General features: G+C 52.3%; 1 protein-coding gene across 2 annotated transcripts; it reads left to right on the top strand.

The window, feature by feature from the left end:
* Positions 1 to 1087: 1087 nt before the first annotated feature.
* On the top strand, positions 1088 to 17047 carry PARK7 (Parkinsonism associated deglycase). Of its 2 annotated transcripts, none has more exons than XM_081087936.1 (7): positions 1088 to 1261; positions 2269 to 2380; positions 3570 to 3671; positions 5509 to 5568; positions 6655 to 6724; positions 11206 to 11292; positions 16707 to 17047. In XM_081087936.1, exons 2-7 carry the CDS (start codon positions 2291 to 2293, stop codon positions 16865 to 16867), a joined length of 570 nt encoding a protein of 189 aa, XP_080944062.1. In that variant the 5' UTR covers positions 1088 to 1261; positions 2269 to 2290; the 3' UTR covers positions 16868 to 17047. The 2 variants fall into 2 exon arrangements, with proteins under 2 accessions (XP_080944062.1, XP_080944063.1); XM_081087937.1 differs by having other exon boundaries at positions 1101 to 1261; positions 2284 to 2380.
* Positions 17048 to 17582: the final 535 nt, after the last annotated feature.

Genomic DNA, 17582 nt, shown 5'->3' with positions numbered 1-17582 from the left:
GGTTTAGGCTTGATCCCTGGCAGTCAGATATCCCCTGAGGGGTCACAGATTTCGAGAGTTCACAGACCAGGCTGAACTTCAGGCCTCTAGTTTCTTAATATTTCTTGACTGTTGAAGTGCTGCAAGAAACCAATGAAGCTTCTAGGTTGTGCTTCCCATGACGCATAAACACTTGTGTGAAGTGTTCACTTGTTGAATAAAAAATGTGGTTGGATGGGACGGAGTTGTTCTACCTGGAAATAAGAGACTTGGCTAGGAGGTGTCGCCATGGCCAGTCCCAGAGCAATGGTTTTTGGTAAGTGGTTTAATTTTTTGACTTTGTAAACGTGGGGTGAGAAACGGGTATGCCCTACAAAGTTAAGAGAGCGGCATGAGCGTCGCTGACTAAGTAATGCTGGAAGTCTGCTGTGGGGAGTGTGGAATTTGGCATCAGAATATCTGAATGTGACTAAAACCCTGCAGGACAGCAGGACCTTACACAGTCATTTCACGCCTCTGGACCTCAACCTTTACGTCTGTGAAATGAAAACTATGATAAAACCTGCCAAGATGCCAACATGTAATGTTTAAAACCAATAACTGAGAAGTAGCAGTATTAATATATTGTCTTAAAATACCGAGATAATTATCAGATGAAATAATCTAAAGCGTGGGAACTATTTGCCTCTGAAGAGCAGGGCCGAGGGGTACGAAGGGCTGAGAAGGCTGCTGTTTTCACTGTGAGCCTTTTAATGCTGCATCAGCGAGCTCCTGCTGTGTACAAGCAACAGCTCTATTTTAGTTAAACCTGAGTTTAGAGCGAGACGCCACGCTCTGCAAACGGGCAATGCACCCGCGGGCTGCGCCAACACAGCGGGTTACATCCTGCGGCTGCTGTGGGTGGATCGGACCGGCCACTCGGGGCGGGATTTCGTGAGGACACGTGAGTCCACGGGATTCTCGCGGTGATGGCGCTTCCAATTGGAACCCTATCAGGACGCAGACAGGCAGCCCATTCCCTGCGGCTCTTTAAGGTGAGGTCGGCCGGCCGGATGTGACGTAACGCGATGCGAGAGGCGTGCGTCTGCGCAGTGATAGGAGGCCCGGCGGCGTGCGTCTGCGCAGTGCGGAGCTGAGGGCCCTGATAGGGCGGCGTGCGTGCGTGCTCCCGCGCGTCCCCGCTTGCGTCCCGTTTAGTCCGGTTCCGGTCCTGTGGTCCCGGTGCAGAAGTGCTGCGGAACGGGAGGCGGGCTCGTGGCTGCGGGAGGAGAGGAGAGGCGAGGTGCGGGTCGGGGCCTGGGGCGCTCGGCGCTTGCGCAGGCCGTGGCGCTGCGGGTGCCGAGAGGGCGCCTGCCCCCCCCCCCCTCCGGCTGGACCGTCCCGCGCCGCCGCCGGGGCGGGGCCTCGGGAGGAAGCACCCCCAGACGGGCCCCCGATTTCGCCGCCTGAGCACCGCGCGGCCCTCTAGGATAAGGAGATAGACTTTCCGCTGCCAGCGCGGCAGCAGCGCTAAAACTTCCAAAATTGTGTGCATAGCATCCCCCAGTTTGGGAGTAGTTAATGCTGTGTTTGTTGCAATCGTCATAAAATGGTCTGTTTTGCACGGACAACAAACTTTCCGGCAAAAGAAGGGGCTAAAACCTATCCAGACCCTGGGGGAGCCGCTGTCAATGGATGATGTAGTCGGGTTGCGTGTAGTGAGGGGATTCCCATCCTTCGCCGTCGTAAAAAACCTGTGTTCAAATATTTAAACTGTTAACCCCCCACCCCCACCCCCGCCCCGAATTTTTAGTACAGTTACTGGAACTAAAGGAAAAAAATCCCCTCCGAAAATTTCATAGGTCAGTTGCTAAAGACTGTGGATTTAGTGTCTGGCCCAGGCCATGGCTTTCGTCATTTCTGTGTAAAAGAAACGTGCTGCAGAGAGAAAACTGCGTTGTGTGACATGCAAGGCCCAGGCCCTTGGGTTTCAGAAAACTCCCATTTGCAATATATTACTAGAAGTTGGGTTTTTAAAAACATGGCCAGAGAAACGAAATCCGAACCTGGGTGAGCAACCGTACTGTGTTTTCATCTCAGAAAACACAGCAGTTGAAATTCTGGGCAAACCAATATTAACCAAAAATGCTGCTTTTCACATTCCATTGTGTTCGCCTATCGGAACTGTTTCCCCCGAGAGGCTCGCGTAGTTACTCTGCCTAAAAATGTTCCGAAACTTTAAAATGGTGGCTCTCCCAGGGTCGCGGTAAAAGTTTGTTAAATACCTTTCCTTTTATTCTTTAAATCAAGTCTTTAAACATACAGCGTGAAAATGGCTTCAAAAAGGGCGCTGGTCATCCTGGCCAAAGGAGCGGAGGAGATGGAGACGGTCATCCCCGTGGATGTCATGCGGCGAGCTGGCGTAAGTCCCTCCCCCTTTTAAAATCCTGGTTTGATGTTTAAAAGTCATTCCGAATAAAACAGTATTCAACTGTGTGAAATATTTCAGACATAACAGACTGCAGAGTAATTACCTGTTTATCCAATATCTACACTTAATACTTGTTAGCAGTTTGCCCTGCTTCTGTCAGAGCATTTCTTGAAGAACCAACGCTTTAATAAAGAGAGAGAACATTGCAAAGCACTCTGTGGATTTCCCCAGCGCTATTCCCCTTGCAACCCAGAGGTAACGTAGCCTTAGACTGTAGTTCTCACCTCGCTTCTCTGTGTTACGTACCTACGTATGTCGTCTGTGACCATTGTGAATCCGTAAATAGCATTTACTCAGTGCTAGGTGTCATTCTAAGCCAGTGGTTCTCAACCTTCCCAATGCCGCGACCCTTTAATACAGTTCCTCATGTGGTGGTGACCCCCAATTTCATTGTTACAAATTGAACACAATTAAAGCATAGTGATTCATCACCAAAACAATATGTCATTATACATGTGTTTTCCGGTGGTCTTAGGCAACCCCTGTGAAAGGGTCATTTGAACCCCAAAGGGGTCGCGACCCACAGGTTGAGAACCGCTGCTCTAGAGGGTTGTGTCACGGCGTCACAACACTGCCGTGTTCTCGCACAGGCCTCCTGGCGCAAACGTGTGGAAGGTTTCCCGGGCTGGGTGCCTGAAAGTGAACTTGGTGGGCGGAAGGACCCGCCCCTCGTTGGTGTTCCTAGATTTTGTTAAATGACTCCAAGTTCCAGCGTGTTGGACCCACCAGCCGTGTAGGAAAATCCCCATTTCTCCCGACCCAGCTCTTGGTGTTGTCAACTTGGTAAATCTTTGCAAGATTAAGCGGCCTTTCCTCGTTTTCATGGCAACAGTGACTCACACGGTGGGTTAGTGATGGAACGACCATAGGATTTACCTCCCGAACCAGAACGCCGGCGGGAGAAAGGGCGCTGACCGGACGGCACTGGACGCATCTGGACCAGCCCCGTCCCAGGCAGACAGGACAGACTTCGTTATTCATCGCGTTTCGCCAGTTTATTAGCTTGAAGCCCGTGTGGTTTTGTTGCCCATTTTCCTGTCAATTATTTTAAAACCCAGGGCAGCTGTGCAGGCGTGACTCCGTTTCAGTGTTAACTATCACGATGACCTCTTTCTCGTAGATTAAGGTCACCGTTGCGGGTTTGGCTGGAAAGGACCCGGTACAGTGCAGCCGAGATGTTGTCATCTGTCCTGATGCCAGCCTGGAAGACGCCAGAAAAGAGGTTCGTTCTCCGTCCTTGAAACTCCTCCTCCCTCTGGCTTCTTGATCGGTTTCTTGAGTCTGCCTAAGGCTGCTGTTAGCACAGCCTTGTTTTAGGAAAGTTACTTTGCTTGAATATTTTCCCAACCCCATTTGCCCTGTAGGGGGAGGACTTTGCCTTTTTCCATCGTGTCGCTGGCAGTTCCTGGTCCTTCCTGTACCCAGTAGGTGGCTGGGTGGGCAGGTGGATGGAGGGGACACTTGCAGGCAGCAGTGTCCTGGCTTCCACGGGCAGCCCTGCCTCCTGATACAACTTTGTCACTTGATAAAAGAGAATCAGCTGCCATGTTCCCATTCACTTCCGAGCCTTTATTCGAAAGCCACTCTACCTTTCCTTGTGCAGTGAAACAGAAGTAGTTGTGTGGTTCATTTTGCGTGGACAACTCATCCCTGGTCAGTGGTTGGCTTAAGGGAGGAGGAGGAGTTCCCCTTCAATTGTGTCACTTTTTCAGTGTCGTTAGAAATGTGGTTCGTAATCTTAGGCGTGACCCGCACTATGGGGCTCTGTCAGAGCTGAGGTCTCTCCTCAGGAGTGTGCACGCACGTGTGCAGATACCTTTGCACACCCTTTCCTGGCTGCAGGCTTGCCCGGCCCGTGTGCCAGCCAGAGACCCCTTAGCCCCCCAGCCGCCCAGGGCCGCCCAAGGCTCAGGTAACCAGGGCCAGCCAAGACTTGCACTGCCGGCAGTGGCAGCAGCAGAGGTATGATGGGGCATGGCCTTTCCCTGATCACCGGGTCGCCTCCTGCCTCTGGGGGCTCCTGGACTGTGAGAGCGGGCAGGCCTGGCTGAGGAACCACCCCCTCCAGTGCATGAATTTTCATGCACCGGGCCTCTAGTTTACATACATATGTTGAAACTTTCTAAGTAGCACCTTACAAGTGAGAGTTGAAGTACATATTCCTTCTCTTTTTTCAGCCTGTTGTGTTTTAGAACAGTTGTTACCTTTTGTGTCCATGTGTGGGCCAGTTCAATATCTAAAAGGAGTAAAAGAGAATCTATACTTCACATATTTTCTTTTTAGTGTTTAATTTTACTTGGTTTTAAAACAACAGTGGGATGTTAATAGTATCTAAAAGTAATTCTAAATAACAGATGTTGCTCTAAATATGGACTACATTGTCATTTTGTAATTTGCTTAATGACTAAATTTTTAAAACTTTTTTTTAAACATCTGAAAGCATTGTTAAAAAAATTTCCAGTTTGTAATTTTAGCAAATTTGAAATCATTAGATTTCTAGGGTGTTTTGGTGTTTGGGATACTAAAATATTACATCGTATTTCTCCCCCAAGTTTCATTTCTCATAAGGCTAAAAATAGTTTTCTTTGCCTGTTACTTAAAATTTGTTTTTCTTTTGACTACACTTCATTACTGTGTACTACATTCTTGTTGAAAAAGAACTCTTACAGTATAGACATACAGAAAGTTAAAATGTGAAATGTCTCATTCTCTCCCTCCCCCCATCCCACACTGCTCCCCATTAGCAGTTGGTATCTCCTTTGTCAGTGAGTGTCTGTATACTATACACATGTATGTGGGGTGCATACACACATACATGCAGTTTTTACAAGAAGGAGGTCATGCTACACCTGCAGTTCTGCAACATGGCTGTCCTTCCATGCACAGATTTTCTGCATGTGCTGCTGGTTACAACATGTCGTCATAGAGATACCCCTTAATTTATTTAACTTTTCGGTGAACAGTTTTTTGCTGTGACCCATATTTAAAATAGGAAAGTGTTATTGACTGTCGCGTCCATGCACATTTCAAGTGAAATGTTATTTTTTAAACTGTTACAGGGACCTTATGATGTCGTGGTTCTGCCGGGAGGTAATGTGGGCGCACAGAATTTATGTGAGGTAAGAACTGCGTGAAGAAAGTGCTTCACGTGTGCTGTGCTGTTGATTTTGCTGTTACTAAAGTATTTCGGGAAAGGGGCTCTGACTAGAATAGGAACAGGTGAAAGGAACAATTCTGTCTTCATGTTAAAAAACCATTTCTAAGGACATAGGCTGCAGAAGTCAGCTGAGCTGGTGGACAGTAGTTTATGGACACATGTGGTGAGCATAGCCCAGATGTTAGAGCACATTTTCCCCTCTAAGCAGCAAAAGAAAAATGTATGTTCTATTCAGGTTAGGCATAGAAGGATAAGAGCTTAGCTGTCTCCTCACCAATCGGGGAGCCGGGGGAGGGCGGCAGGGGCTGGGGCTGCAGCCTGAATGAACAGGGGCATCCAGGCGCAGTGAGGAGTCCCCCTGCAGGGAGAGGGGAGGCGCAGCCAGGCTCAGGAAGCAGGCGGGATCAGACAGCGGGGCTGTGGGCCTGTTCCTGACTTCGCATCTGGACACCCAACGCCACCCTCCCTCATGTCCGATTCTTTTCTCCTTGGAGTACACGGGTGTGTGGGGGGGAGAAGAGGGGTCGCTGTGCCCAGGGAAAGCTGTTTGCCTCATCTCCACTTCAAACAGCTTTTTAAAATATATATATATATATATAAATGTATTTTGTATTGATTTCAGAGACGAAGGGAGAGGGGGAGAGAGACTGAAACATCAGTGATGAGAGAGAATCACTGGTTGGCTGCTCCTGCACGCCCCCTACTGGGGATGAGCCTGCAGCTCAGGCGTGCACCCCGATCGGGATTGAGCCATGACTGGTTCAAAGGTCAACACTCAACCCCTGAGCCACGCCATCTGGGCAACTCCAACATCTTTAAGAAAAGGATGCCTTTCTCTTACAATAAGTGCCTCGATTGGGTTTAGGGAGGAATGTAGAAGCATTATGAATTTGATAATTTTCATATTAATCATCTAGAAATACTGTTTAAAAGTAGTTACTAGTAGGTTTAAGATCTTGTGGATTAAGCTAAGATCAGATTCCGCTGAAGTTCCCAGCCAGATGCTGGCCGTGGCTTAACGAGAACTTGTGTGTTTGCTCCCGGACAGTCCGCTGCCGTGAAGGAGATCCTGAAGGAGCAGCAGGGCCGCAAGGGCCTCATCGCCGCCATCTGCGCCGGTGAGTGCGGGCCCTCCCTCCGCCGGCGTGTGTCGGACTGGCCCCCGAGCCACGTGCCGGGACCGCGCCTCGTCCCCTTCACAGAGCGTGGGCGCTTCTGGATCGGCGCTCCGGGTTAGGGTGGCGTGAAGGAGGTCGTTTCAGAGATGAGTACAGTTGTTCCTTTCTGCCTCCTCGTGCTTTGGTCTGCGCTCCGTGAAACGTGGTGTTTTCTGTGTGTGGTTGACCTCGGAGGAAGACGAGGCCCTCTGGAACTCAGCAAACAGCTTGTTACGGCAGATCTGTCTCCACGCCAGGAAGGACCTCGGCCAGCACCGTCAGCAGGAACCGCCAGCCACTAACAGCAGCCCTGCCCTGCGCCTGCCCCGTGGCTCCGTGGCCTCGGCACTTCCTGCCTGGCCCTCGGTGCTGGTGCGATCTAGCACAGCTCCCTGCCACCTAGTTCAGAGGAAGGTCATTGTGCTTCATAGATGCCCCACAGCTTAGAAACTTAGAAATATTTTTACTTCAATAACATTTTTTTAAGAGGGAGAAGAAGGGAGAAAGATAGAGAGAGAAAAACATGGATGAGAGAGAAACATTGCTTGGCTGCCTCCTGCACACCCCCTGTGGGGATCGAGCCTGACTGAGAATCGAGCCGTGACCTCCAGCGTGTAATTTTGTCATAGGCGCCTCCCTTGTCATAGGTCTTCATTCAATGCTTGTCCAGAGTGAAGTGACTGAACGAATGGATGGACTGGATGAAATGGGGCCGTGATGTTTTCTTCGTTACGGTGGACTTTTCACAATCGTTGGCTAGATCCTCGGACTCTGTGTTAGAGCCGCGATGGCCAGCGTTCCTTCAGAGGCTTCGGAAGGTCCACAGAGACTCTGACGACGTCATTTGCCTTTTCCTTCTTGTTCTCGCAGGATGATAGCAGAGTGTGCCGGCGTTATTATTCGGGCTTGGTGTGTGTGCGAGGATTGTGTTGCAGAGTTTCCCAGCTTTCATTTCTAACGGGGCAGTTATTAAGAGAGAGAACCCACGTGAAAGCTAGCGGGTTCCTAAGGCCTAAATGTTTGAGAACCGCTGTGTGAGACCGGACCAGGAGCGGCGGGGACCGCCCCGCAGGCGCTGTCCTTGGCTCCTGCTCAGCACCAGCCTCTTGACCTGCCCTTGGGCACAGGGACTTCCCTGCTGGAGGCCTCCCGTCTGGCAGCCCCGCAGCTGCGCCTGGTTGGGGAGCAGGCGGAGGCCCGCTTAGCTGTGTAAGGACTTGGTCCCGGTCCCCAGCCTCGGTCTCAGTGCTCTCGCCAGAGGAGGAGAGGAAACCTTGGGCTGGGGCTGTTCCTGCAGGCGCTGCGGAAGTGAACCACATGTCGGCTGTCCTGTGTCGCAGGATAGCGGGGTGATCAGCCACATCTGGTTCACTGTTTCCACTCGGGCAGGCCTGAGTGCGTAGGCCTCAGAGTCATTGAAACCGACATTAAAAAGTGACGCACTCTAACCGAGGGCTTGTGTTCAGGTCCTGCCCCACTCCTCTGGGCGCTGCAAACACCGAGAAGTGTGACGAGAAATGAGGTGCTTTAGTGTTGCAGTTACAGATGGGGAGAAGGAATAGGAGCTTAGTCCCTGACACTGAGTGAGTGAGACAGATTGGAAGGGAGACTATTGTGAAAAGAGAATAAGAGATTCGCTCAGGGCGGGGGAAGGGAAAGGAAGCCTGGACCCCAGGGAGCCAGCAGTGGTCCATGCCTGCGTCTGGGTACAATCTCCGGGACCCCTGGAGGGACTGGGGTGGCCCGGGTGTTCTTCCGTAAATCACCACACGGTGGCACTGCAGGCTGCCCCTCGGCTGCCCCAGGGGATTCTGTCTGTCCACCCTGCCTCCCGCTCAGAGCTGGGCTCCGCAGTTTGAAGGCACAGTATGTAGTTAGTGGGTAGTAGTAGCTCATTTTCCAAATGGGATCTGGAAGCCCAGACAGCAGTAATGATGAGCTTACCATAATGAGTAAGGCAGTAGCAGATTTCTACACTCCGCTGTCACATAAACGTATTGACACATCACTAGGCAGCAATGGTATCATGTGGAAGGAGCAGCCTGAATTCCTGTGTGATCACCCCTCACTGCATGGCCTCTCCTGGGGATTGCTTAACCTAAGATAATGTGGGTCATGACTCCTTATTTTCTTAAAGTATTACAAAATAAGATAAAGGGTCATTCGTGAGTTCATCAAAATAAAAAAAATGAGTGACAATTATGCAGTTTTTATAGACTTTTAAAACATGCTGCCATACATAGCTGTCTCACACTGAGGAAAAAGTAAGGTGGAGAGAGACATCAAATACATTTGAGGCTTTTTAAAAATATATATATATGTATATATATATAGACATATATATATATATATACATATATATATATATTATTGATTTTTTACAGAGAGGAAGGGAGAGGGATAGAGAATTAGAAGCATCGATCAGCTGCCTCCTGCACACTCCCAACTGGGGATGTGCCCACAACCAAGGTACATGCCCTTGACCGGAATCGAACCTGGGACCTTTCAGTCCGCAGGCTGACGCTCTAGTCACTGAGCCAAACCGGTCAGGGCTGTTTGAGGCTTTTGATTGCACAGATGAAGTCGGGACTGGGTCTGAAGCTGACACCTGGCGTTGGCAGAAGCTTAGGTAATTCCGCGTTTGTTTGATCTTCCTTCGGAGCAGCTGTGGTCGAGGAGCCTGCTGGTTGGTTATATAACTGCTTTCTGCTGGGTTCATGTTGCAGAAGGAAAGGGCAGTAAGAGCGGGGGCTGGCTCGGGCTGCTGAGACCCGGGCGTGTGGACTGTCCTGGGCCTGAAGCATGTTGTTCTCGGTGTGACGAGAGGGCTTAGGAAGTTATTTGTGTGTGTGTGTCTTAGAGAAAAAAGGTAGGATAACTAACTTTAAAGAGTTTTTAAGATCATACAACGTGGTTTAAAATCTTTTTGGTTTTAGTCCTTATTTGAGGAACCTGTTACAAAATCTGCTTGGGGTTGTCCATATCAGTGAAGTTGACATATCAGTGAACACATTTTGATGAATTTCATTTTAAGAGGGAAGAGATAGAGCAGCGGTTCTCAACCTGTGGGTCGTGACCCCTTTGGCAGTCGAACGACCCTTTCACAGGGGTCGCCCAAGACCATCCTGCATGTGAGATATTTACATGATGATTCATCACAGTAGCAACATTACAGTTATGAAGTAGCAACGAAAATAATTTTATGGTTGGGTCACAACATGAGGAACTGTATTTAAAGGGCCAGAAGGTTGAGAACCACTGCTATAGAGGATCGCAAATCGACATTTGTTTGTGGTTCTTCTCTTAAGTAGCTGTAATAAGCATTAGTGCCTTCATATCTCAGACTCGCAGACATTTCACAGGAATCTCCTCCAGGGCCGGATGTGTTCCATTCATTTTAATAACCTTACTAGTACACCTGGTATGTTGGGATGGAGAGATGGATGAGTGCAGATTTTTTAGATTCAAGTGAAAAAATAAAAGTGCTCTGTAAAACAGCAGTGAGGCCTGGAAGCTCGCAGAGTACCAGTTGCCTTTACTGTGTAACTAAAATTTTCATTTGTCAAGAGGATGAACTTGCTTTTTCAGACGACAAGGGTCTCCCCACTCTTGTACCCCCGACATGCCCACCGCCTGTTCCTTGAGGTGGGGCCACAATCTGTTTACCTTTGTGCTCCTTGGGTGTCAAGGTGAGTCTTTGGTGAAGTGGTTTTTGACATTTTTTGAACTTGTGCACTTGCCAGAAGTGCTCAGTAGATGGTTTATTATAAACACTAGAGGCCCAGTGCACAACATTCGTGCACAGGTAGGGTCCCTAGGCCTGGCCAGCGATCAGGGCCTATCTGTGGGCAATCGGGGGCCCCTGCTGGCACCCGCCTTGGCCAGCCTGGCCCATTGGCGGGCAATCCAGAGGCAGCGCTGGCCTGCTCATCACCTGGCCCTGCCCCCTCTTCACTCCCCCCATCGCCCCATTGCTGCCGCAGGTCCACCTCCTTCTGCAGGAGGTGATGGGGGGGGGCATGGCGCCAGCAGGCTTGCCAGCGGGCCCCGCCCCCCGCTGTTGCCCACTCGCTGGCTAGCCCTGCAGCCAGTCGCCTCCCTCTGCGTGGCAACCGGCAGGGCGATCAGGGGGGCCCCCCGCTGGGACCTGCCTTGGCTGGCCTGGGGCCTGCGGGCTGGGGGCAGCTCCTGTGTTGAGCATCTGCCCCTAGTGGTCAGTGTGTGTCATAGTGAACGGTCGTTCTGCCGTTCAGTAGATTTGCATATTAGGCTTTTATTATATAGGAAGATACTTTACCTCTCGTACTAACAAGTGTATAACTTCAGAATCATAAGTATATTTTAGGTAAGAGCCTCCTGCTTTTGAAGAATATTTTTGCTGCTGCAATTTTTAAGACATGTTTTTTTCAATACACTTAAATCTTTTTTATTAATCTTTTTAGGTCCTACAGCTCTGTTGGCTCATGAAATAGGTTTTGGAAGCAAAGTTACAACACACCCACTGGCTAAAGACAAAATGATGAATGGGAGTAAGTATGTGCTTATATTTTTAAGGTACAAACAGACCTCAAAGAGCTGCTGTTTAGCATCATTTCCCATCGGTGTGATCTGTCCGTAGCGGCTGCCTGTGGGCCGAGGGTGCTGTGCGCCTCGCTTTCCCTGCAGGTGTTTTCATCAGAGAGATGGTGCTGACGGGCAGCGGCCCGGGCGGGGGCGGCTCCTGCGGTGACACGCCAGGTCAGCTAGTGTTTTTACCAAATGCTTTGCCAGTGGCCTGAGGGTGAATCTTAAACCCGGGCAGCAGTTTCAGAAAGTGCCCTTTTGCCCAAGGTCCAGAGTAAAGCGAACGTTGCTCCCCTCCGTCAGCGAGGCCTGGTGGCAGGCCGTGTCCTGGGGTGACCCGTTTCTTTTGTAGTGTCAGCTGAACATGTCACCTTTATTCGTTTATGTTCACGAGAGGAATTTCTTTTCATGGTGAGAAAGCACACAGGATGGGAGGGTGAAGTGAATGCCTGTTTCTCCTCTAACTGCCCAGAGTTTCGTGTGTGCCTCTAGAACGTTCTCTCCAAATGCTCATTATCCTTTGTAGTTTAATATTTTTACTCAAATGAGAGCTACTATGTCTGTTTTCCTGCAGCTGGCTTTTTAAGACTAACATCGTCTTACATATTTTTTTGTTATTTATCAAAAATTTCTTTAATTCTCTTGAGTGGCTTCTTATTTGGAGGCTGTAGGAGGAGCATGGCATTGCCTGTCCTCCAGGAGTTACCTGCTCGCAGAGACACCTCCATCAGATTTAAAGCACAAGGTGTATCATTAACAGCAACACCATGTGACCAGGCCCTGAATGTCCAACCACATCCTGATCGGTGCTTCCTTGGTGCCAGGGGCTGCCTCTCATGGTGCATTCAGAGCAGCAGCCCGGAGTGTCTTTCGTAGACAGGTGGTGTCTCCTCTGCCGTCTGTGCCTGGCGTGCATGTGACAGAGGCAGAGACCCTGAACTTGCAAAGAGAAAGAAAAGTCACACCTGTGTGGGTCATTGCAAGAGAATCAGAAGTTTCCAGCCCAAACCAAATGCGGTTCACCTGGCATTCACCTAGTGTGGCAGCTGAGTTTAAAACCCCAACCAGCAAACACCAGTGAATAAACAGACAAAACAAAATAGTATCAAAAGCTGATTTGAAGGTGACCGTGCAGCTGATCCACTGTGGTGTAAATGTGTGTGTCCCCCCCGTCCCGCGTGGTTCAGGGTTCGGGATCTGGAAGAGGGGCCGCACACAAATGAAAGAGACAAGTAATAAATTGGAAATTGGGGGCCAGGCGAGAGCCCATCCCAAGAGGAAGGACTCCGCTGGTGCTCTGGCCTCGCCATCCTTTTGTTCAGTTTGGGATCCACCCATAGCCCTTCGGCAGGCAGGTTCCAGTAACAGGCAGACAATCTTATCGGTAAGGACTGACATGACTCTCTGGTGGGGAAGTAGCTTCAGCTGCCATTGTCTCCACTCAACAGTGGGTGCGCAGCCCTGACCTTTGCCAGGGCTCAGGGGTCACCAGCCTCCGGGCTCCTTGTCCACACCTCTTTGCCAGTGAAGACAATGGGCGGCTTCGCACACATTGTCTCCCCTCTCAGCCTGCTCTGGGCTTATATTCTGAACTAAAACAAAGGACAACAGCTAACGTCCCTTACAGCAAAGTAAGCATTTCTCATTATGTTGCTGTTTTTTAGAATAAACAGGCTTATTTTTGAGAGCACTTTCAGGTTCACAGCAAAATCAAGCAGAAAGTAGCTTCTGTGGACTTGCTGCCCCCACACGCAGTCTCGCTCACCACCAGCTTCCTTTCCTGCACCAGGTGGGACACTCGTCGCAGTCGATGAACTGCCATCCACACGCTGTCGTCACTGTAGGAATTTAATTTCCTTTGCGGTAATGAGGAGGTTTTGGAGGGGTGAAGAGCCGAATCGGGCTTCCTGGAGTAGTTAGGATTTACTAGAAAGAAGATGTCCACACAGCACGTGGCCTGAAGGCGTGGCTGTTGTTTCTGCTTTGGTGAAGCCACCAGAGCATGAAGAGTGGTGGGGGCAGGAGAAGCGAGATGGGAAACTCAGGCCTTCACAAGGCCCGGCCACTGGTATCATCTCGGAGCCTCACCGTCCCCGGTGCCCAGCAGGCGGGTGTCGCCATCTCTTTCCCGATGAGATGGGCTCAGAGAGGCCAGGCCCGAGCTCGGCAGGCCTGGGACTAGTGGGTGAGCCCTGGTGTAGGAACAGCGTTTGGGGTCAGGGCGTTCTGAGGCGGGGAGCTGGATTACTTCCTGGGGTCCCCCTGGGCGAGGCCCTCCTGCTGGGCATCACCAGGAACTTACTAGATCAGTGCGAGGTTTTTTATTCAAATAAGCAATCCCATCCGAGGGGCAAAGCGGTTCCATTTCTCACTTTTTAAAATGTGTGGCTTGGATTCTTTTCAGTTCTCACTTGTCCATTACTTTAGAAGCATCCGAATGCTGGTCACTGGTGAGGAGCAGGTCTCAGCCAGGGACCACTCCCTGCGACTGGGCAGGCTCTAGCAGGCTCTAACCTCTCCGAGCATTTCCTCCTCTTGTCGCCTGAGGGTAACAGTGGCACCTGCCTCAGGGCTGTTGATGGTTCAGCGAGTTAACGCGTTTAACACGCTTGGAACACTGCCCGGCTGACCCGTGTGGAGGACGGCGAGCTGGGGCAGGCCCCTCCCCGCCACTGTCTAGTAATAGGGCCCCCCTCTGTACTGGGGATCGGCCCCATTGTGTTCCCTCACTAGATGTGATCCCCGATCCCTAGCGCGCAGGGGTCGGCGACTTTCCTTGAAGGTCAGACTGGAAATGTTCCAGGCTTTCGGCGACTTGGGGGTGCGTGGGCGCCGTGTCAGTGGCCTCCCTGTTAGTGGCCTCCCCGTTAGTGGCCTCCCCGTTAGTGGCCTCCCCAGGTGCTTTTTCTCTGACGAGGCTCTGGCTTTAGGGCCTTTGCTGAAAGCAAAGGAAAGGAGGCCTGTGCCAGATGGATAGTGAGGTGTGGGTTTGACAGGCACCACGTCCGGTCAGCTGACTGGCTCTCCGCGGGCATCCCTTGCTAGTGAGCCGGTGTGCGCTGTTGTCCCTCTCGACGCCACTAGGGGGCGGGAGTGGATCAGGGCGGGCCATGGCTCTTCCTGGTTGAAATTTTGAGAAGCTCGTGGAACATGTTTAAACATCTTTAACCAGTTAGGGGTGTTCGTTATATTTCACTTGTAAAGAGAGTGTTAAGTGACCCAATCAGGACTGTGCCTCCCGCTGCCCAGTCCCGGCGGCTGTGGGAGACCCGGCTCAGCCGGTTTTCTGGGTCAGCGTTGGAAATGCTCTCGGCCTGCGGAGGCATCAGTACAGGAGGCTGGGCTACAGAACCCCTCGCACCAGAGGCCTCCGACGCTGCAGTCGTGTCACTAGGAGGGTTTTTGATGTACTGTGTTCAGTTATTTCAGTAGGTCTCTAGATTTTAAAATATATATATATATATATATATTTTAATTGATTTCAGAGAGGAAGGGAGAGGGAGAGGAAAATAGAAACATCAATGATGAGAGAGAATCATTGTTTGGATGCCTCCTGCACGCCTCCCAATGGGGATCGAGCCCACAACCTGGGCATGTGCCCTGACTGGGAATTGAATTGTGACCTCCTGGTTCATAGGTCGACCCTCAACCACTGAGCCATGCTGGTTGGGCTATTTTTTTTTAATCCTCACCTGAGGATGTTTTTATTAATTTTTAGAGAGAGCAACATCGATTGGTTGCCTCTTGTATGTGCTGACTGGGGATCGAACCTGTAACCTTTTGGTGTCCGGGTGACGCTCCAACCAGCTGAGCCGTGTCCTGAGGAAATGACGCGAAGTTGCCACAGGTGGTGGGACCCACGTTGGAAGGACGGGAGCCGCGGTGCGTGGCTTCTGAAGCCCGTCGTGACCAGCTGCGTGCTTCTGCGTTCGGGGCATTAGGTGGCTGCTGTGCGAGTCACTGCACAGGCTTTTCCTGGGCCGCCTCCTGCTCTGGGCCGGGGGGGGGGGGGGGGGGGGGGCAGAAGGGTGTGTGCTGGGCCTGCTCCAGCCGCAGAGGCAGGATGCGGCCGGAGCTCAGAGGGGCCCCTCGCAGCACAGCCCTCCCCCGTCTGTCACTCGTGTCCCCGTTGCCCAGGACAGACAGCCGGCGCCGTCTTTGATGCCTCTCTGTCCCGTTCTTCACTAGGTTCTGACGTTTTGTCGCTAAGCGAACCCCAGACCTTCATTTCCTCTTCGTGGCCCGCTCCCCACCTGGGCGGCGGGTTCTTTCCTGTCCCTCTGGTTCCTCCAGCTCCGTCTGCGAGGCCTTGCGCCCCGTGAGCGGTTCCGTCCTCCTCGGGTGCTGGCGGGCGTTGGCGAAGGCTCTCGAGGGTGGGAGCTGGCGAGGCTCTGCCTTGCCCTGTGGGAAGGTCACCTCTTGGTGCTGAGCAGGCGGGGTGGGGGGTGGGAGCGGGAGGCCTGGGCGGGGGTGGGGGGAGCGGCTGAGGGTGATGGACGGCCCTCGGGAGCCGCTGGGAGGTGTGATGGACAGTGTGATCGGCCGTCTGGGTGGTGCCTCTGGCCTCCTCCCCTGGGTAAGAGGCCACTCTCCCGGCCAAGGAATTCTGGAGGGTTCATGCCCCCGAGCCCCTTGGGAGGGTCTGTGTGGAGGCAGATGGAGGGGCTGGGGGGTCACAGAACGCTGCCTCCTGCACTGGCTCTGCTTCAAGCGCCCACAGCTCAGAAGAGCACGTCCAGGCGGCATATTGGGGGGTGGCGGGTCCTGAACGCCTACAGCAGTGATGGCAAACCTTTTGAGCTCGGCGTGTCAGCATTTTGAAAAACCCTAACTTCACTCTGGTGCCGTGTCACATATAGAAATTTTTTGATATTTGCAACCATAGTAAAACAGACTTAATTTTTGATATTTATTTTATATATTTAAATGCCATTTAACAAAGAAAAATCAACCAAAACAATGAGTTCACGTGTCACCTCTGACAGGCGTGTCATAGGTTCGCCATCCCTGGCCTGCAGTCACACTGGGGGCTGTTCTGCCCTTCAGGCTACAGAGCGGACCCGCCAACACGGAGTCATTAGCATTTCCTTTCCTGGGCACTAGAGGCCGCATGCAGCTGCAGGCAACTTAGTGACTTAGTGTGGCCATTGGTCCGGCCCAGCTGGGCTGTCCCCGCCGGGGCTGGACCCCTTCTCTCGCCGCTCCCGCTGGGCCGGGGAGCTTGGTGCCTGGCTGTGAAGGGCTGGCCGGAGAGTTAGGTGTTCACTTCCTGTGCTGCTGTGAGCCCGGTGATGCGCGTGAGCAGGAGTGGAATTGCTGGGCGACGCCCACTGTGCCGTGCAGCCCTGCTGGACGTAACCCTTTTATGTTTTCCGCCCAGACCATTACAGCTACTCGGAGAATCGCGTGGAGAAGGACGGCCTGATCCTCACGAGCCGGGGGCCGGGGACCAGCTTCGAGTTCGCCCTGGCGATTGTGGAGGCGCTGAGCGGCAAGGAGGTGGCCGAGCAGGTGAAGGCCCCGCTGGTGCTGAGAGACTAGCCGCGGCCCTGGGCGGGGTCAGGGGCTGCTGGTCCCCCTGCCTCCTTGCGTTTGTGCTGCTGTGTGGGGAAGCCGAGGCGCTGCCCGGGAGGTGGGGCGCCAGGCCGCCTCAGATCCCCCCACACCTGTGTCCGCACATTTCCGAACCTCAATTGCAGAATAAACAGACGTGTAGCAAAACTACCAGCTCCTTCTTTCGTCTCCCATTTCTTTTGTGAAACTGAATTCATCCTCAGCTGTGTGAGCAGCGCTTAGCTGTTGCTCAGTGTGAAAGCGAGGGGCAGTGCCACGTGCGGTGCGTGGTTTTAATAAGATTTGCTTGGTCTTCACCTGCGCCCGGCACGGAGCCCTGGGAGGGTCCTTCTGCGGAGAGTGGCCCTGGTGTCCTGTGTTAACCAGGTTGCTTTGGGGTCCCGCCCGAGGATGGGGCTGGATGCCATGGAGCCCAGGGGTGAGAGGCCGGCCCTGTCGGCAGCTCCCTGATCGCGGGCGGGACGGCCAGTGACTGAGCCAGCTGTGATGTAGTGCAGCCCCCGCACCCCCAGGGACAGGCCCGGTCCTTCCCCGGGGCTTCCACGTGGGGACCCGATGCTCCACGGCCAGTGCGGGGCCAGCTCTGCAGGGAAGATGCGCACCGCGAGGCCGCGCCCTGCGTACCTCCTGCCCTGCTGCGACTGACCTTCACTCCCTTCACTCCATCTCGGTCACCAGTGGG

The sequence above is a fragment of the Myotis nattereri genome, assembly GCF_964212035.1.
Source record: "Myotis nattereri genome assembly, chromosome: 3".
Taxonomy (NCBI): Eukaryota; Metazoa; Chordata; class Mammalia; order Chiroptera; family Vespertilionidae; genus Myotis; species Myotis nattereri.
This window is presented reverse-complemented; position numbering and strand designations above follow the sequence as displayed.